We start from the raw sequence: 21,993 nt of genomic DNA on the forward strand, positions 1-21,993 counted from the left end.
AACATTTTATAGATTTTGATATAAATTTTTATATAAGTAACTCTTGATTTTTCAATTCATTTGCAGCTAACATGTTCTCTTAATTTGTATTTTGGAGAGATCAAGTCTTCACTGATGAATTTAATAAGGTTTATCCAAATCTCAAAAAAAGTATTTGTAGTTAGTTGTATCAGAATACTAAAAAATGCTTACTCTCTGTACAAGTAAAGTTTACTGTTAAGCAAGAAGCATAGTAATGTTCATTTTAGCTTAAGTGAATTCACATTTCATCTTAACACTTCCTTATTATTCCTGATGTTTAGAAACCTTGGAAATGGTACTGTTGGGATAAGGAAAACTGTAAAGTGAAAAGAGAATATACTTAACTATGTCAACCATACCCCTCCCCCCACAAAAAGATTAGTTGCCCTAAGAAAATAAGACATTCCTTTTCCCTGAAACTATAACCATGCCCTTCTCATAGGGAAAAATCAATTGATTCCAAAAAATAAGCAGTTTCAATAAGGTGAGGCCTCCATCTGTAAATTTGTATAAAATTGGTTTTGTCTTAAGATACTTTAGTTTCTACAATCATTTCACTTCCATATGCTTTAGTACTAAACAAAACATAGTTAAATAAGAAAAAGCTGCTATGGTTCTACATAAGAGTTTTCTTGAGTGGGAGGTCAGATCTACTCTTTAATTGTATTTCTATCTCTTTGTAAGTTTTTCACCATTCTTGAGTGAAGGACAGTGCAGGTGTTGCTAGAGGATTGTATCAAGATGGGTTTTTAAAAACTTAAAAAGATACTGGCAAAAATAAGATGGAATCATATAAACTGCTATTTCCACCCCTCTCCAAAACAACAACAGTAAAAGAAATACCGTACAAATAAAACTTTGTGACTATTATTAGATAGTACAGTTAAAATTCATTGAAATTTATAAAGAACATGTTGTATGTATCTGTTTGCATTTGACTAGTTATATAGTTAATGGATATACATAGACAAAAGACAATCAATGAGGTTGTTCAGAAAATACTTAGTGGAAGGGGTTGGTTATAAAAGGAATTCAATTCACAACATTTGTTGAGCATCTACTGTGTTAGGTACCATTCCAGGCACTGGATTTTCAGAAATGCCTAAAATAAATTTAGATTAATAAAGAGCTCACACTCTAAAAGGGACAGATAACTATGAAATTAACCACAGTAACATGGAGTAGTTTAAGTAGTATTAACAAATTACTGTGAAAGTACAAAATAAATCATATCACTTAGCTAGGTTGGAGAAAGTTTTAGAGAAAAGATGACACTAGAGTTTGGTCTGGAAAGATAAATAGGGTTTCACCACACAATATGTGTCCATTTCCTACACTTCTCTTTCCATCCTGCTGTCATTCCACTTAGTAAAGAATGGGAAAAATCATGGAGGTGTGAAACTGCATCTTCAAGGGTGATGAGTAATCTGATTTGAATAAAGCATAGGATATGTGAAATGTGACATTGGAAAATAGGTTGAGATCATCTTTCAAAAGGCTCCTTATTAAGGAAGTTGAATTTTATAAGTAAAGGGAAGCCATTGAGAATATTAAAGCAGAGAAGCGACAGATCTTTTAGGAAAATAACTCTTGCAACAGAATGGAAGATGGCTTTATGGAAAGAGACCAGTAAGAGGAACACTGTAAATAATCTAACCTTGAGCCTATGATGGTGTCAGTGAGGACAACAGTAGTGAGAACAGAGAAGAGGAGTAGATGCGAAAAGCATTTAAAAGTGGAATTGGCAGAGTTAAGTGACATTTCACATAAAGTATTAGAAGGGGAAAGGAGTCAAACATGACTCTATGATTAGTATAACTAGTAGAATGATAATGTCATTAAGTGACATAAGGAAGGTGGAAGGAGAAGAAGATTTGTAGATGAGAATGAGTTTAATTTGGAAGCTGCTGAATTTATACTGCCTGCAGGACATCTAGCCTGAAATGCATACCATGCATTTAGAAAACTTGAATCTAAGGAGAGGGGTTGGGAGATGAGATACAGATTTAAGATTTATTAGCATGAAGATGAAATTTGAAGGTATGGTTCTAATCATCTATGGAAGGAGTGGAGGACTTGTGACGAATCCTATGGAAGAAAGAGTAGGGTGGGTGTGTGTTGGGGCAGGGCGGGACGGGGAGCCTGGTAGGAACGGTGAGCAACGTTGGAGGAGAGAGGAAGAATAGTACCATGAAAACCAAAGAGGCTGTTCCAAGAACAAGTAGGCAACGTAGTCCTGCTACAGAGCTGTTAAATGGTATGAAACTTGGGAAAAATCCTTTTGCTAATTTGCAGGTGATATCTGCCAGCGGGGGCTGGGGGGAGGGATCTGTAGACCAATGAGGATAGAAGTCAGGTTGTTAAGGAGTATGGGAGGTTAGAATTTGAAACTAGCAAGTGTGGATTTTTATTTTAAGAAGTGAGAGAGACAGTAAATGGGTCAAGGATAAAAATAAATTAGGAATGTGAGAAGAGCATATTTGTGGGCTGAGGAGAACATGCTGGCATATTGGGAAGGATTGTAAATAAGCAGCAGAGACGAGATTAGTGCTGGAGGTAGGCTCTGAGGGAGATTGGAAAGGATGGGATAAAGAACTCATGGAGAGTTGAGCCTTGGAAGAGAAGTACCTTGCACAGATAGATTTTTAAAAGGTTAAAAACAGATGAGACGAAGGGAAAGTAATAGGTGAGTTCATGTCTGTTAGCTTCTGTAGGGACTCAGTGGCACTTACTTTGTCTTATATTTGAGGTTCCTGTGAAAGAGTATTCCCCCAAGAAAAAGATTATGACATTTTAAATAGCTAGTGAAAGCCCAGTTTATAGATGTAAATATTAGGCTGAAGTGTCAGTTATTGTTGTACTAATGCTCAGTACTCTTCATTCAGTAGAGTTAAAATCTGTATGTCTAATTTGCAACAATAAAATAAAACTTGGAAAAAGCAATAAAGGCATAACTTTTATAGAGCTTTTATGATTAAGAATAATACTTTTTCATTTGTAACAAGAGGTAGTTTAATATAGTAGTTAAGAATACAAACCCTAGAAATAGCTTTGGGTTTGGATCCTGACTATATCCACTTGATCTAGGCAAATTACTTAAACTATCTATGAGCTTTACATTTCTCACCTGTAAATGGGGATTTTTATAAGTATAAAATTATGTTTATTAAGTACTCAGCACAATTCAATAAATGGTAGCTCTTGATATTAATTACTTTTGTCATCTTTTTTATTTTTTACTTTTTCCAAAAACTTGTGTTAATAAAATATTCTCATATAAAACACACTTATACAACTATTTTTGGTTAAATTTTATATTAGGTTGAAGAACTTACTGGAGAAATTAATGAGATTAAAAATGAGTTATCATCACTTAAAGAAACTCATATTAAGTTACAAGAACATTACAATGAATTATGTCATCAGAAGAAGTTTGAGGAAAACGAGAACTTTCAGGTAAAATTCAAGTGTTTTGTGGTTACAAAACTGAAAGAAATTAGGACCATCACTGATGGTTTTCTTCTTGCTTTATATTTTAAGTGTCTCAAATTTTAAAATAGGAGTATAAGCATGTGGTCTATAATACATTTTCAGTTAATTTTTGTGTACAGTATGACATAAGGATTGAGGGTCATTTTTTTCGACATGGATTTCCAGTTCCAACATGCACATTTTTTGAAAAGACATTTTTTTCTCTCATTTTACATTGGTATGTTCTTTGAAAGTTAATTGATCTAATATATGTATGGATCTATTTCTGAATGCTTTATTATGTTCCATTGATTATGTTCATCATTAAGTCAATATGCAACCCTGCCTTTGTTAGTATAGCTTTGTAAGAAGTTTTAAAATGTGGTAGTGCAAATCCTTCAATTTTTTTTTTCAAAATTGTTTTGGCTCTTCTGAGTTCTTTGCTTTCCATATAATTTTTAGAATCAGTTTGTCAATTTCTAAAAAACAAGTCTGTGGGACTTTGTATTGTGTTGAATCTATAGATTAATTTGTGAAAAATTGACGTCTTAACTATTGAGTCCTCCAATTCATGAACATGGCATATGTTTATATGGCATTTATTTAGACATTCTTTAATACCCCGCAGGAATGCTTTGTCATTTTCATTGTGTAGATCTTTAAAATGTTTGGTGAAATTTATCCCTGAATAATTCATGTTCTAGGATCCTATTATAAACAGTATTTTAAAAATTAATTTTCTAATTGTTTCTTGCTAGTATATAGAAGTAAAATTTGATTTTTGTGCATTGACCTTGTATCCTATTACCTTTTAAATTTATTGTAATGGTAGTTTTTTTCACCTAACTTTTGGGTTTTCTGTGTACATTATGTCATCTGTGAATTTAAAGATATTTTTTTCCTTCCTTCTGCTTTGTATGAATTTTATTTTTTTTCTCAATTTATTGCAGTAGTTAAGACCTTCTAGTACAATGTAGAATAAAAGTGGTGACAGTGGGGGTGCCTTGGTGACTCAGCCCATTAAGCGTCCAGCTCTTGATTTTGGCTCAGGTTTGTGGGATTGAGCCCTGTATTGGGCTCTGTGCTGACAGCTTGGAGCCCACTTGGGATTCTCTCTCTCCCTCTCTCTCTGCCCCTCCCCAACTCGTGCATTTGCTCTCTCTCTCTCTCTCTCTTCTTCTCTCTCTCAAAATAAGTAACATTAAAAAAAAAAAAAAGTCATGACAGTGGACTTGCTTTATCTCAGATGGAGAATTTTTAGTCTTTCACCATTTCATATGTTAGCTATAGGTTTTTTGTACGTGTTCTTTATCTGATTGAGGAAGTTTCCTTTTCTTCCTAGTTTGCTGAGTTTTTATAATGAATCAGTATTAAATTTTGAGAAATGCTTTTTCTGTATCTGTTGAGATAATCATATTTTTTCTTTATTCTGTCAATATGTTAATATTAACCAATTAATTATATTAATTGATTTCCAAATTTAAAATAACCTTGCATTCCTGGGTCACCTGGTTGGTTCAGTCAGTTAAGCATTCCACTTCGGCTCAGGTCATGATCTCACTGTTCATAAGTTCAAGCCCCTCATCAGGGTCTGTGCTGACAGCTCAAAGCCTAGAACCTGCTTCAGATTCTGTGTCTCCCTCCCTCATATGCATTCCTGAAAAATGTATTATCTTTTTATATATGGTTGAATGTGATTTGCTAATGGTATATTAAGGATTTTGCATTGATTAGGAATACTGATTTGTATGTTTTGCTTATTTTTTCTTTGTATTCTTTTGGTCTGGTTTTTGTATTAGAGTAATACTGGCTTCATGAGTTAGAATGTGTTCTCTCCTCCTGAAAGAGTATTGTATAGAATTGGTTTTATTTCTTTACTAAATATTAGATAGAATTTGTTGGTTTGCTCCAGACTTCACGTTGATATTTCCTTGTGATGTTTTTTTGCTGTGTATTCTTTTGCTGTACTAAGTCTTAGTCACTAGTACAATTGTAGCAGGATTCTCACACAGAGAGTTGTGACACTGAGGCTTTTCTTTCCAGGAAGCAACTTTATTCATGTGGGCACCTCTCAGTTTGGTTCATTCCCAAAGAACTGAGCCTTGAATGCCAAGTGGCGTAGTTTTTTATATATTTTTACTTCTTTGTCTCCCATATACGGTCACACATTAACCTGTAGTCTGATTAAGTGGTCTTAGGTTACAAGGTCGTGAGGGATATTGTCATGTATGCATACCTTGAGGTCTTTCTTTTTTTCTTTCTTTTTTCTTTCTTTTTCTTTCTTTTCTTTCTTTCTTTCTTCCTTTCTCTCTCTCTTTTCTTTCTTTTCTCTCTTTTCTTTCTTTCTTTCTTCTCCCTCCCCTTCCCTCCCCTTCCCTCTCCTTTCCTTTCCTTAGGGAGGGGACCCTACTACACAACTGTATACTGAGTCCTGTGAGTCTTCCTAGCAAATCATGGAACCTGGGGGTAGTCTTGGAGACTTACAACACAATCATTTTTGGTAATTTTTGTCTTTCAAGGAACTTGTCCTTTTCATCTAAGTTGTCAAATTTATTGGCAAAGCGTTGCTCATAATATTCCTTTACTGTTCCCTTTCTCTATCAGATCTATACTGATGTCCCCTCTTTCATTTGTGCATCCCACCTTTCCCTTCCTCCCATTCCATCTCCTCTTCTTCTTCCTCTCTCTCGTCAATTTAGCTAGACTCTCAGCTTTATTTGCCTTTCCAAAGAACCAGGTTTTGACTTCATTGATATCCGTCTCATGTTTGTTCATTTACTATTTCATTGGCTTTTGCTGTTAACTTTATTATGGAGCCTTACTTACATTCTACTTACTTTGGATTTGATGTGGTTTTTTCAGCTCTTTAACATGGACACTTAGATCATTGATTATTGGCCTTTCTTCTTTTCTAATATCAGCATTTAAAGCTATAGACTGTCCTCTAAACATTGTTACAGCTTCGTCCCACAAATTCTGATATGTAGTGGTTTCATTCTAACTTTTTTTAAGTTTATTGGTTTATTTTGAGAGAGACAAAGATAGCACAAGTTGGGGAGAGGCAGAGAGAAAGAGGGAGAGAGAGAATCCCAAGCAGGCTCTGGACTGCCAGCGCAGAACCCAATGCGGGGCTTGAACTCATGAAACCATGAGAGCTCATGACCTGAGTCGAAACCAAGAGTCGGACACTTAACCACCCAGGTGCTCCTGTAGTGGTATCATTCTTATTCATATTTTAAAATTCTTTTTGTGAGGTCTTCCTTGACCCATGGGAATGGGTATGAACCATCGTATGGGTATGACCTATAACTGTTGTTTAATTTCCAAGTATTTGAGAATGTTCCAAGTATCTTTCTGTTAATGTTTTCAAATATAATATAGTTGTAGTCAGAGAGCATTTTCTGTAAGACTTTTATCCTTTTCAATATAAATATATCCTTTTAAATATAAATATCCTTTCTCAAAAGACTTGTTAGCCAAGCATATTGCCTATCTTGGTGAATATTTCATGTGCTCTTGAAAAGAATGCATATTCTGTTGTCAGTTGAATGTTTTATAAATGTCAGATCAGGCTGGTTGATGATGATGTTCAAGTCTTTTCTGTCCTGATCTTTTTTGTGTACTTCTATTAATTAGTGGGAGAAGACTATTGAAATTTTTGTGAATTTATCTTTCCGTTTTTAGTACTGTCAGTTTTTACTTTGTGTGTTTTTAAGCTCTATTATTAGGTGTATATACATTTATGATTGTTATTTCTTGATTAACTGATCCATCTTTATCCTAGTAATATTTCTTATCTTGAAGTCTATTTTGTATAATATTAATGCAGCTGTTCCATCTTTTATGGGTAGTGTTTGCATTATATATCCTTTTCATCCTGTTACTTTTTCAGTAGGGATATTCATAATTTCTTTATGTTGAGTAATAACATGAGAAAGTCTGGGGTGTCTGGGTGGCTCAGTTGGTTAAGCGTCCGACTTCGGCTCAGGTCATGATCTCACAGTTCGTGAGTTTAAGCCCCACATGAGGCTCTGTGCTGACAGCTCAGAGCCTGGAGCCTGCTTCAGATTCTGTGTCTCCCTCTCTCTCTCTACCCCTGCCCTGCTCACACTCTCTCTCAAAAAGTGAATAAACATTAAAAAAAAATCAACATGAGGAATTTTTATATTTTCTTTTTGAGAACTGTTTCTTATATATATATTTTTTTATTGTGGTAAAATATACATAAAATGTACTAAAACTATATGTGTGCAGTTCAGTGGCATTAAGTTCATTAATAAATGGGCATGGGCATGGTTGTGTACTAATAAATTATATTTCCAAAAACAGTATGCCAGATTTGGCCCACTGGCCATAGTTTGTCAACTACTTTTCTAGAGCTTAATTGAACATAGTCTGTTTTCAAAATTATGTTAAATTCTTTGGTTAGTAAGAAGTTTACAATACTATATTCTCATTTTCTTTTACTCAGTCTTTGTGTTATTTTTATAATACACTTTTACATATGTTATCAACTCCACCATATATTATTTTATTTAGTTTAATTTTATTTTTTTAATTAAAAAAATGTTTTTTCATGTTTATTTACTTTTGAGAAAGAGACAGAGACAGAATGCGAGTTGGGGAGGGGCACAGAGAGAAGGAGATGCAGAATCTGAAGCAGCAAGCTCCAGGCTCTGAGCTGTCAGCAGAGCCTGATGCGGGGCTTGAACTCACGGACCATGAGATCATGACCTGAGCCAAAGTCAGACGCTTAACCAACTGAGCCACCCAGGTGCCCCAATTTTTTTTTAATGTTTATTGTTGAGAGAGAGAGAGACAGTGTGAGCAGGGGAGGGGCAGAGAGAGAGAGAGACAGAATCTGAAGCAGGCTCCCAGCTCAGAGCTGTCAACACAGAGCCTGATGTGGGGCTTGAACCCATGAATAGCGAGATCATGACCTGAGCCAAAGTCAGATGCTTAACTGACTGAGCCACACAGCCCTGTTATTTCATTTTAAATTAATTACCTGGTTAAGAAAATTAAGAATTAGAAAATGTCTTTTTGTTTTTTTAATTAAGTAAGCTCCACGACCCTGAGAGATCAAGAGTCACTGCTTCACTAAGCCAGCCACGCACCCAAAAAATCAGAGAAAATATCTTTTATATTCACTCATATTTGCCGTTCCTGGCCCTCTTTATTCACTTCTGTAGATCCAGGTTTCTACCTGGTATCCTATTGCTTAAGTTTGAAGAACTTCCTTTAATTGTGTGTGTGTGTGTGTGTGTGTGTGTGTGTGTGTACGTGTCTGTTTGTGTGTGCGTGCACAGGTGCATCTGGGTGAGGAATTTTCACAGCTTTTGTCTGGAAAAATGTTTATTTCTCCTTAATTTTTAAAGGGTATTTTCACTGGATATAAAATTCTAGATGGACAATACTTTTCTTTCATTAATTTGAAGATGCTGTTGCACTATTTTCTTGCTTATGTTGCATCTGGCAAGAAGTCTACAGTTATTATATTCACATCCTCTTTGTAAGTGTTTTTTTGGTTTTTTGTTTTTTTTTTTTTTTTTTTTTTTTTTAATCTCTGGTGTACCTTGGTTTGGTTATTTTGTTTGGGATTTGTGGAATGAATTCTTCAATCTGTAGATTTATAGTTTTCATTAAATTTAGAGGATTTTTGGTCATTACTTCAGATTTTTTTTCTGTCCCCTTCCTTTCCTTTTATGGGACTTCAACTACACATGTTAAACTAGCAGGATAAACATCCCACAGGTTACCAGGTGCTGCACATCTTTTTGTCTTTTTTCTCTCACTTCTTCCATTGGGGTTTTCTATTTTTTCTGTGTCCTGAAGTCCAATTATCTTTTGTTCTATTTTGTTTAATCTGTTAAGCCTATCCAGTGAGTTTTTATTTCAGATACTGTATATATCATCTCTAGAATTTCCACTTCTTGTGTGTGTGTGTGTGGGGGGGGTATATATTTTTTATTATATTCATGTTGTTGTTCTTTAAATCCTTGAACATTTATAATAGTTTAAAATTTTGTTTGCTAAATCCATCATCTCTGTCATTTGTTTCTGTTGACATTTAAAATTACAACTCAGTGGCATTAATTAGAAGTATAGAGTTGTGCAATCTTCACCATTTCCAGGATTTTATCATCATTCCAAACCGAAACTGTGTAACCATTAACCAGTGACTCCGGACTTCCCTCTCTCCTCAGCTCCTAGTAACCTCTAGTTTACTTTCCAACTCTATGAATTTGCCTATTCTGTATATTTTATGTAAGTGTAATTGTGTAATATTTTTCCTTTTCGTCTGACTTATTTCACCTACCATAAAGTTCTCAGAGTTGACCCGTGTTGCAGCATGTATTAGAACTTTATTCCTTTTATAGCAGAATAATATTCCCTTGTATGCATATACGATGTTTTGTTTATTCATTCATCTGTTAATGACACTTGGGCTTTCACCTTTTGGCTATTGTGAGTAACACTCTTTTGAACACTGACGTACAACCATCTGAGTCTCTGTTTTCAGTTTTGGGGGGTATATATCTAGGAGTGGATTTGCTGAGTCATATGGCAATTCTATAATAAACATTTTGAGGAACTGCCTTGTTTTAACTCAAAGAGTGGATGTCTTTCTAAGTCCGTTGAAATTGAGATATCACAGTTCCTGTGCCATAATTAATTTATACAGTCCTTCACTGTAGGACATCCTTGTACAAATTTTCTGTACTTTTGCAATTATTTCGTTAGGATAAATTTCCAGAAACAGTTTTGCTGGGTCAAAGAGCTTGTTTACTTATAGTTTTGACACATATTGCCTTCCAGAAAGATTGTACCAATTTATACTCCCACCAATCACATATAAAAGTACCTGTATACCCAAACTCGAATACTTTTATCAGTTAAAAAAAATTGTTTTTAATTTATTTGGGGAGGGGGGGAGAAGGGAGAGAGGGAGAGAGAGAGAGAGAGACAGAAAGAGGATCCCAAGCAGGCCCAATGCAGGGCTCAGACTCACAAACTGTCAGATCATGACCTAAGCCAAAATCAAGAGTCAGATGCTTAACCCACTGAGCAACCCAGGCACCCCGTTACTTTTATCAGTTTTTATTTACATTTTTGTTAAACATATTTTCATGTGTGTCAGTTACATTTGAGTTACTAGTGTATATATTCCCATTTACAAGTACACACAAAAAAACTTTTTGATCCTATGTCCACCTCTAAATACAAGTCTGTTTTCCCCTGTAGAGTCAAGTTTCTTCAAAGAGTGGTCTAAACTCATACCCTTTAGTTCCTTCCTTCCTATTTATTCATCCTTCAACATAGGGCAATCTGGCTTCACCCCTCCCACCCATCCAATGGATGGACACTACTTCCAATGGACATTTTTCAGTCCTTTTGATAATACATTGATACTGTCTCCTTCTTGAATACCTGTTCTCCTTTTCTTCTACCATATTTTACTCATCTGTGTTTCTCCCTCTCAAGCTTCTCTTTAAAGTGGAAATAATAGTTATTCTTACCATTAATTAAGCAACCATGAGTTATATGCTTTATAAACAGAATTGAATTTATTCTCCTAGAAACTACCATATTGTTTTTTGTCAATCTCCTTTGCTGATTTTTCCTGCAATGGTTTTCATTAGCATTTTATCCTATACCCTTTTCCCCCCTCAAAATATACTCTTATTAGTTTCATCAACTTGTACATCTTCTGTTGCCATCTATCCATGATTTTCAAATATACACTTCCAGGTAAATTTTCTCTCGTAAACTCCAGATACATGTATCTAAATGTTCATTAGACTTCTCTACTTTAATATCTTCCTAACTCTTCAAACTCAGCAGGTTCAAACAACCCATGATATTTTCCTCCAAATCTGCTACTAACTCCTGTTTTCTAGCTGAGTAAATAACATCCACCAGTCACCTATGGTGAATCTGAATTCTGTAACCTGAACTCTGTAAATCAATCTGGACTCTCCTTATCATTCATCAAGTCCTATTGATTAGCTTGTAAATACTTCTTGTATCTATTCAGTTCTTCATCTTTACTGCTATCACATGGACTGTGACACTATGGCACTCTTCTGATGCATCTCTGTCTCATGTTGTCTCCCTTTAATTCAGTATTTTTCAGACTTCTATGCACAGCCTATTAGTGGTCATGGAAATTAGTGATTTGTGGGCCAGTATTTAAAAAATGAAATAAAGTGCATATAAAACATAATGCATCACATTAAGAGTAGACATTACTTGGTGTGCTTGCTGTTGTAAAACATTTATTTCTCATTGCAGGTTTTAATCATCGAGTTTGAAACATTATTCTTGATGCTGCAGCCAGAATGGTCTTTCCAGTCAGATGTTACTTGTCTAAAACCATTCAGTTGTCTTCCTGAAACTCCTCAGCATCCTATACTTGGCCCTTAATGACCTGGGCATAACATCCCAAGCCTCATTTCTCTCCATTCTCCCAGTGTCCAAGCTCTAGCTGAAGTTAAAACATGAGTAGTTCCATGTAAAGACTATACTCTTGCTTGCTTTTAAGCATCTGTATATGCCATGTTTTCCCTGGAGTGCCTTCTTATCCCCATCTATATTATTTCTTTTCCTATCTTCCCCACTGGATTGTGAGTTTTTTGAAGCTAGGGACTATGTTGTTCATCAGTGTATCCCAAAGCCTAGTGCAGTGCTTCCATGGAACAAGTGCTGAATATACAGGGGGTTGAATTGATTCATTATTTTAAAGATGCATAAAAATACCAAACACTCAAAACAATTTGCTTGCCATGACTACTTTGCTTTTAATAAGAGTGGTTCTTTTATTATATATGTGAAATTACATAATAATGTGGAATGCATGTTTGAAAACATCATAGGGTCTCAATTTTGTTTAAATATGATAGACCATACAAAATGTAGTTAAAGTGATCTTGTTACAAAGAGTATTATTGGGGCGTCTGGGTGGCTCAGTTAAGTGTCTGACTTCAGCTCAGGTCATGATCTCGAAGGCTGGTGAGTTCAAGCCCTGCGTCACGCACTGTGCTGACAATTCAGAGCCTGGAGCCTGCTTTAGATTCTGTGTCTCCCTGTTTGCCCCTCCCCCGCTTTCTTGCGCTCCCGCACACGTGCTCTCTCAAAAATAAACATTAAAAAAAATTAAAAAGTAGTATATTAAACTTAGTAAAAAATAATTTGGCTTTTAAATAGAAATTGCTGAATGGTTGACTTGAAACAGATTCCACTTTTACCAGCAAAATTTGTTCAAATGTCTTATACTTTTTAACAGTATGTTTTTTACATTAGAGGTATTTTTTCCATGTTACTTTAGAATCTTCCAGAAGTAAATACTAAAAACAGTGAAATGTCAATGGAAAAACCAGAAAATACTATCATACAGAAATGTAATTCTGGACAAGAAATAAAGACAGACACTATGAGTTTTTGTTCAGATACTAACTACAGAGAAAAGGAGGAGAAGAAAGAAGACCCATTTATAGAAATAATAGAAGGTAACCTAACACATTGATATTTTCTAATTTGATGTATTGGGAGCCCCACCCCCACCTTTTCTCCTACAAATAAAGGATCTGTCAAAGTGCTGTGCTAGGCCATCTATGGAATTTAGGGGAATATCAGTTATATATAGTCTTTGAGGATCTTGTACTGTATCTGAAGAAATACTTTTTCATTTGTGTAAGTCTTAAGACAGGCTTCTTTTGAGATGTCATTTAGAGTCAATATTTTGGGGTAAAATTACATTTCTGTCTTCCCTAATCACTTACTCCATGGCGTTTTGCATTATGGTTTCTGCCTTCACTGCCTTGGGGAGTGTGTACTCTGGGCTACCCATAACCTTCTGATAATCAGACCTGGAGCACTTTCCTTAGTTCAAAAGACCTTTCTGTAACCATTGAAATAATTTACTAGTTTGTCTGTCTTGAAAAAGAGTTGTTTAAAGACCATAAACTTATTGTATGAACATGTTCAAACCTAGGCTGAACAACCACTTGGTGGAGATGTTGTAGAGAGAATGAATGGACTAAAGTCCTTCAAATCCTGAATTTTGTATTCTAGGTTATTTTAACTATACAGAAAATTTTAAATCTATGGTTAAAACCCAGATGAATAAAATAAGTATTCTAAACATTTGCCCAAAAGTATCCAAAAATTTTTAAATACTTAGAAGGTAATGATCAAGTGACAACTGTCAGTCTTGAAGAAATCAGCTAGCAATTCTGGATCGTAGATAGTGATAAAAAGAAAACCACAGGGCTAAAATGGAATCACTTGTATTAAGAACCCAATGTCAGCAAGCCTTCAGTACCTAAGCAAACTGTAGTTTCAACCCCCAGGAATATAACCTTTAACCAGTTGACCTGGAATTTCCTGGTCAGCAATAGAAATCTGGTAGGCCCCTTTCCCATTAGGAGAGTGACCTTGCCTAAAACAATGGATTCTTTGCTAATAAATTTTTTTCCACTCATTCTCTTTTAAAACCTTTCCTTTTCTATAGCTTAGTGGGGCTTCTATTTGCTAGGTGGAATGCTGCCTGATTGAATGGATCATTTAATGAAGCCAGTTAGATCTTCACATTTCCTTGGTTAAATTTTTGTTTGACAGTAGTAGTAGAAATTAGAGTCTAACTTGTTAGGATAAATTCATTTTTATCGACTCAGCTGTGTGTACATGGAATTGTACTGTATGCTCAAAAGGAAGTGTAATAGACTAGAGAACTAAAAACCATTTTGTAATATCCTCAACCTACTTGCCCCTTTTTCAACCAAAAATGCTTTTGTTGTTATGAAATAAAAATTTAATATGAGGAGAGCCGAAAATATTTAGCATGCTAAATATATGACAAAGATAACTCAACATTTAGGTAAAACTGGTGTTTTGTGTAATGGCCAATGAAATATTTAAGACTAAATATGTTTTTATAAAAATAGGTCATACATTTTGTCTTACAAAAGCAGGCTTTAGTGTGTAATATAAAAATTTACTGTATTCTCATCATGACAGATTTACAGCTTTTTGAAAAAAGCTCCAAGAATGAAAGTGATCCTGCTATACCTCAGAATGAAAATCAAAGTGAAGTCTCCCTAAGCAAAACCCTCTGCATAGAAAAAGAACTAATCAGTCAAGGACAAACCTTAAATGTTACAGACCTTAGAAAAGCAGTTACTTCAGAAAAAAAAGACAAGGTGCATTTGGAAAAAGACAATGATTGTACAGAATTTAAGTCACCAAACAATTCATTTTTAATGGCAGATAGATCGACAGAAACAGAAAAGATACACCTAGAAAGAACTGAAAGATCTGATCTTCACCATGCAGATATCCACCTGGAGGTTGAAAATACCATAGCATCATCTAACAATATCTTAAATGAGATGTCTCACCATACAAATCAAAAGAAAGATGGTTCTGAAGATGAACCATTCAAACAATTCAGATTGCTTCCAGGGATTCAAGAAAATGCCACAGACAAGGAAATTCCAAATAGTGACCAAACCAGAGCAGATCTGGATTCATCTCTAAATGTAAAAAATCCTGTTCAGTGTCAGAAATACAGTTTGCAGGATTCAAGTAATGTTATGTTAGATGATAAACAATGTAAAATAAACCATATGCAACTGTTAAGTAAAAAAAGTGAGTGCAGTGTATTGCCATTTAAACAAACTTCAGTTTTTCAGCAAATCTGTAACGATACCTCAGAGAAACCAGAACTACCTATTTCCTCTGATACAGCAGTTAACCACCCCATTTCATCTGCTTTCAGTGATAATTTGAAAGTACTTAAGAATGCAAATAAAAATGTTAATATTATGCCTACATTGGTGAAACCCAACTCTAGCCCTAGGGAAAGAACTATATGGAAAAATCTGAATGATATGGACACTAGTCAACTAAAGAACTGTTTGGGATATTTAGAAAACAGTGTCACCATTTCCCATCTCCAGATTAACAATGAGAATGTACATACTTCACAAGCCAAAGACATGAAAACGGCTGTTCCTACAAAAACTTCCACGGAAATACAGTTTTCCAATAAAGAGAGTCAGATTGATGAGAATCAGATAACTGAAGCCACAAAAAATGACCTCTTCCTTTTTGTGAATGTTAATGAAAGACAGCATACATTGTTAAATAATACAGAGAAAACAGAGTCATTAAATGACATCGTTTCAGGAGAAATTTACAGTGAAGGACAGCTGGAAGAATCATGTTCATTTCACATAAAGCCATCTGGAGATTTAGTAAACAGAAGTGGAAGGTCAGCCTTTGATCTTTCAACTTCAGATAAAAAAACTGAGAAAATTCCAGTATATGTGAATTTCTTAGACCCCAGTCCTTGGTCAAAAGTAAATCAAATTGAAAGTCAAACACTGAGCACTTCAACCTCTAGCATTCCTTTGTTGCTGCAGGAGAGACCAACAGGCCCATCAGAAAACAAAAATATGGTTTCAGTGACACTTTGCAAAAATGTTGATGGTATCAGGAAGGATACTGGCCCAGGTAAAAAAAAAAAAAAAAAAAAAAGTTTAGGTTTTCTTTTAAAATTTGAATTTCTACTCCTTATCCTTGATAGTCTCCAAACCGTTATGTTTCAAATGAAACCATTTCGTTTAAAAACTGCCTAACCCTAAAATACAGAATACTCCATATATGTATATAAGTAAAAGTGGGAAAGGTTTTCCTTAAACATAAGTGGGACTTTTCACCTACATCTGAGCCACTAGTATCAACAGGTACTGAGGTGCACATGCATATTGCAGATTAAAAAAAAAAATTCCTCAAGGAACTGGAAATAGCAGAAATGAACACAGGCCCTGGTCATTAATTTTAAATTAGGAACAACTACCTAATCGGAGTCAAGTTGTTCCTAAGGCTTCTGCCAGTGGGCATGTTTATTCCTTTTCATTCTATACTGAAAAAACTTCCTTCCCTCACTTGCTTCCCTGAATTTTCTACTGCTTTCCTTAATTTTTCTTTTAGCTGTCCCTTACTAGTACCAGAATCCAGCTTTGTCTTCATTTTACAAGTATTGTTGAGGTATAACATTAATACATTTCAGATCATTGATATTTGTCACTGAAACACTTTAAATGGAATCCCTTAATTATGTACCAAATATTAAAACATTCAAACGTTATTTCAGAGAATAGTGTATTCTAACCACCACATGAAATAACATTATGTCCAAGTCTTGCTTTATAAAAATATTCTAGAACAAAAAAATAGGGGGGAGGTAGATGAACTAACGTATGACTTAATAGTGATGGGTGTTGGGAGCCGGGTGATGGTACGAGGTTCATACTCTTTTTGTGTATCTGAAATTCTTCCCACTAAAAATACTTAGAAATATACCACATATCATGTATAAGTGCTGTACAAATGTAATTTGAACGATAGTTTAAGATTATGAAAAAAAATCTTGCTAACAGCAATCTCATAAAGTTATGGAGGTTGTTAGAGATATTCTCAAAATTATTTGTAAATAAATTATAAACTAATTTATTTGCTGGTTTAACAGTATGCATTTAGACCCATTAAAGTAATGCAGATTACAAGGAAAGCTCTGAGTGGCCCTCAGAGCTAGCTAATAGGCTTCTTTTAAAAAGACAACTGATAGAACTTTGAAGAAAAATTGGGAATTAAAAGCAAAATGAAGTGTATCAGGTTTACTAGCATACATGGAGAAGTAATGTAGGGAAAAACAGAAAACACCAAAAACTGTAAAAACTTCCTACTTTCCTAATAAAATGTAGTAACTTCAGATTCATTAATTTTGAATCTGTTGAATGCTGCAATTAGTCAAGTGCTGTAAGTGAAGGGGCTAATCTTCAATCTCCGTGATATAAATAAGGATGGAATGGGAGAGATCTAAAATTCTGTAGAAATTCAGCTTGTAAAATGTCCACTCATAAAAGATACAAGTGTCTTTTAACCTTCAAAGCTGACATGTTTCTCTAAATCATTTTTACCTATTTATTAAATTCCAGTGATCCCTACTAGACAGCCCTTTGTTGGGCTTCTTACTGTGGCTCATTTCTTTAAATATATTTCATAAATACGACTTTTAGTTGATTCAGACTTTTCCCATTAATCTGAATTGTAAGATGCTCACTTCATATAAATGTTTACCTCTGTGGCAATGCAATAACCAGTGCAAGAAGGATAACGTTTTATGTGAGTTATGTTATTTTAGAAGGTATTTATGCCATTTCACACATTTTAACATGAAATCAGGTTTTAGAAAGCAGCAATAAAAAATGTTTTCTGAAATGCCTATGTGTATTAACAGCAAAGTCAATGTAAACTATAAAATGTTAAAAACAAAATAGAAATAGTTACTTTTTAAATACAAAAGCATAGATATGATCAGAGAAAAACAAGTTTAGTCACTAAAACGAGTGTCTGGAGAATAAAATTCAGTTGTTGCCATTTCCTCTTTGTCAACCAGATACTACCAGCATTAACAGAGTTGCTGACACTTTGAATAGCTCAAGTATCCATCCAGATCCCAAGGGAGAGCCCAGCAAAGAGAGGAATGCAATTGCAAAGACTTTTTACGATTCTTCTTTTCCCACAGAACACGTAAGTCAATTAAAAATATTGCTGAGCAGACCTTAGTGAGCTAATTCTACAGATATGTGTAGAACTGTATGCATCTGGATGCTTTAAGACCTAACTGATCTCCAAAATAATATCAAGAGGGCAACATGGCACCATTTTTCACAATTAAGGTTGATGGAAAACAGCAGGAAAAAGTCACAGTGCATAAATCAAATAGATATAATCCAGCCTGTTTGGGGAAGGACAGTGTGAGGTAGTGTATTATGTATCTACTTCTATTTTTTTAGTCACCTAAATTTAGGAGTAGTGGCATTTGAGCATTTAAAATTTTCTTAATAAAAGATGCCTTAAAATAATCCAATCAAATTCCACTGTTCTTGACATTGCTTAATTACATCATTTTGAGAAACTACTGCACAGGAATTTCTTTTAAATTACTTTGGTCAGAAGACAGTATGAGAAAGGATCAAATATCCTTAATATATAGTATCAAATAGGAATATGTATGTGTGTGTATGCATATACATTTGTAGACATTACATGGCTCCAAGAGTCCATTTGTTGTGTGAAAAGCAAGCACAGCTGACCAGTTTTGGGGCAAAATTTTTAAGTTACTATTATCTCAGAGTACAAAACTTTAGCACGAAAAAGGCTGTATTGTTCAAAATCTAAAAAAACAGGCAATTCTAGGTGTTAACTCCTAAAAAGTATAACGTAAAAAGGTTTGGCAAGATCACTTACAGAAAAAAATCAACTACATGGGGACAGATTTTAAAACCATCATGTATTTTTTTTAAATTTTAGAGGTACATATTAAATAACTTTCTCTTTAGCACCTATAAACTAAAAATTGTAGTACTAACACAGCATTAACAAGTAACAACTTTTAACAATGTATTTTATTTTTTATTTTAAATAGGGAAAGTGCGCACATGAGGGGTAGAGGGAGAGAGAATCTTAAGCAGGCTCCATGCTCAGAGAGGAGCCCTACTCAGGGCTCAGTCCTGCAACCCTGGTATCATGACCTGAGTCAAAATCAAGAGGTGGATGCTCAACTGACTGAGCAACCCAGGGGCCCCTTACTTTCCTTTTTAAATTAAATTACTTAAATTTTAAAATGTGAGCCCAGGCTGAAAAAGGCGGCTAGTAATCTGGCTCAGGGCAATTTTAGGCCTAAGAGTAGATCTTTTAGGCAGAAAGAGGAGGTAAAAAGGTAATGATTTTTTGGGAAAGGAAGGAGTAAAGATATGTAGCAACATCTCTGGAACTAGAATTACTGCTATAGGCTGCAAAACCTCTATAAGTCAAATTCAGACAAGTTTTGTTAAATGTAAACTTTACGCTCCATCTTGCTTCTCCAGCCTATCCCTGCTCCTGCCCCTCCCACCAAGTAGGCAGTTAAGGGGAAAGAAACTAAAGTAGTTATGTGTAAATGTCTTTTTCCTCTCCATCATCAAGATAAAAAGTCAAAGAATAATGAAAATCATGTAATTTATACTTGATGACAAATGCACCAAACTGCATCACACTGTGGTGGCAAAAACAGGTTATAATTAGGTACCATCAGTGAGTTTATCTCAAAATCAGCAACTAAATTTAAATTTGATTGCTTTCTCTGCATCTATTCTCTGTATTGCATGGATGACCTACAGTCATTTTGGCCCTGTGAGCTAAATGACATATGTTGGGCACTTTTACATTCAAGACATTATCAGAAATACACATTTATGTACATTTTTTTTATCCATTACCAGTTACTCTACAGTAGCATTTTGCAACTAAATGGTGCTAAGAGTGAGGCCACAAAACTTAAATGACTTGCCTGTGGTCTCCTGGCAGTCCTGTGCTGATACTTTTGTTTTCATATGTTATTTCATAAGAACATAGGCAATCAAACTATGACATAGCGTCACTGCAAGGAACAAAGGCTAATAAGATTACAAGGGGACTGGGTGGCTGACTGTAGACTTCTCAGGAGCCAAACAGACCCATCCAGAAGGAGCAACTCTTAGGAAAGGGAGGTTAAATGTAAACAGTTAAGCTCATTTAAGAATTATTACTCTGTAATCTCGCTTTGAAAACGTTATGCATATGCCACCTTTTCCAGTCAAAGTGGGAGATTTTAATGTAAGGCAGTACTCGAAGATCTTCACAAAGATCTATGAACAAATGACATTCATTATAGCCTAATTTATAACTGAGCATTTCCCACCAACTTAAATGTTCAACATATTAAATTATGGAACATGGAATATAATGGAGCGATGTTAACTTTTTAAGAGCAGAGGAAAATACTAAAAATATTTTTAACACAAAACAGAAAAAGATTTTGAAAGTGTATATATACACAGAAGAGAGACCAGAATATTTACATCAAAATGTTTAATGGTACTTGGGATTTTAGGTAACTTTAATGCCATTCTTATCCTGTTCATTTCTAAAATATGTGACTTTTTATCAGAAGATTTTATCTGGAATCCAAGAAGACCATCAAAGATTTATTTTTCTTCAGGAAATTAACTCAAATTTATTTTTGTGCAGCCACTGACAATGGTTTATGAGAAATTTTAAAGACTGAGGAAATAGCCCACGAGGGAAAAACCAAGATCTAAAATTCTATAGAATGATCAAATACACTAAAAATAGAAAAAAGATAGTAGCAAACAATACTAAAATGTGTTGACTGGTCTCCCTGGATAGATTACTAATGAATTTGATTTCTTTATACTTTTTCCTCTATTTTCTAAACTTCCAATAATTATCAGAAAAAAAATCTTAAAATTAAAAACTTACATAATTTTTAAACACAGTATTAGAAGTATGATCCAATGCAGTGCCTTGGAAACATGCCAACTTCCAAATACCTCACTGTTCTTTCCTGTTTGTCCAACAGTGGTGCTCTGAAGCATGAGAGGAAACATGAAGTAAAAGGCAGTTTTTATAAGGCAGTCTACCTCTGTTAGCATTTTTAATTTTCTCCTGGTTTTGATAGAAGATACAAAACATAGACATGCTTGGGAAGGGAAGGGGAGTAGCAGACAAAACAGATTTTTATCTGTAATTGTTTTAAGTATCTTTTCTTTCAGTGTAAGCTTAAGACCTTTTAGAAAAGGTTCATGGTAGTACTGGGCTCTATTAGGGATCTCAAGGAGCTACTACATAGACCTAAGCCTCCACATTCACATTTTATTGTTTTTTTGTGCCAAATTAAGGTAGTTGCTGAAAATTAGCCAAGAAAAATGATGGCTTTATCACATACTCGTAATTGCACAGCCTTAAGGATTTTAACTCTTGTTGATGACTTTAAAAAATGAGTAATTTCAACACTAAGTAAAATAAGTTTGGTCTTTCCTAGGTGAAAATAAAGCCCCTGAAATCAACTCTGCCACAAAGCCATTTTCAGGCAATCAAGATTAAAGATACTACCAATGTGGCTGCATCATCTCCTGGTGAAGAGGACTGGCAGAGCCTGGAAACAAATCAAGTTAATGAAATCGAAAAGTTCCTAAGCTTAGAAAATGACAACCACCCTAAGAAAAGAAAAACAGAAGAGATGCTGGAAAAAATGACAGAGTAAAAGGACGTTGATAAATGCTTTCAAGTGGTGAATGGACTTAATTGAAATATCAATCATATGGTTTTGACTAGAACAGAATGTTACACTTCAAGCTTTACAGTTATACACACTTTTCCAATTTCATGTGATGAAATTATGTTTTTTTGCAAATGCTTCATCTAAGGTAGCTAAGATTGCTTGGTAGCATCCAATTCCCCTTAAGAAAACGTGCTCTCCTCTGTACATCCTTTTACCAAAAAGCTCTTGTTGCACCTTCAACCCCCTTCCTTGCAGAACACAACTTCCGTATTATACAAGATAGGTGGTGACCCTTTGTAACTTATTACTTTGTATTCTCTGAAATTTGT

General features: G+C 34.7%; 1 protein-coding gene across 1 annotated transcript in view; it reads left to right on the forward strand.

Moving 5' to 3' along the window:
* CCDC73 (coiled-coil domain containing 73) overlaps nucleotides 1-21,959 on the forward strand; it is a 127,540-nt gene extending 105,581 nt beyond the window's left edge. The window contains exons 13-17 of the mRNA XM_040495518.1: nucleotides 3,343-3,477; nucleotides 12,821-13,001; nucleotides 14,512-16,008; nucleotides 17,957-18,090; nucleotides 21,425-21,959. Of these exons, the coding sequence (XP_040351452.1) occupies nucleotides 3,343-3,477; nucleotides 12,821-13,001; nucleotides 14,512-16,008; nucleotides 17,957-18,090; nucleotides 21,425-21,646 (2,169 nt within the window). The 3' untranslated portion in view covers nucleotides 21,647-21,959. The remainder of the gene's footprint in view (nucleotides 1-3,342; nucleotides 3,478-12,820; nucleotides 13,002-14,511; nucleotides 16,009-17,956; nucleotides 18,091-21,424) is intronic.
* The last annotated feature ends 34 nt before the right edge of the window (nucleotides 21,960-21,993 follow it).

The sequence above is a fragment of the Herpailurus yagouaroundi genome, unplaced genomic scaffold (assembly GCF_014898765.1).
Source record: "Herpailurus yagouaroundi ecotype Mexico unplaced genomic scaffold, PumYag 187, whole genome shotgun sequence".
Taxonomy (NCBI): Eukaryota; Metazoa; Chordata; class Mammalia; order Carnivora; family Felidae; genus Herpailurus; species Herpailurus yagouaroundi.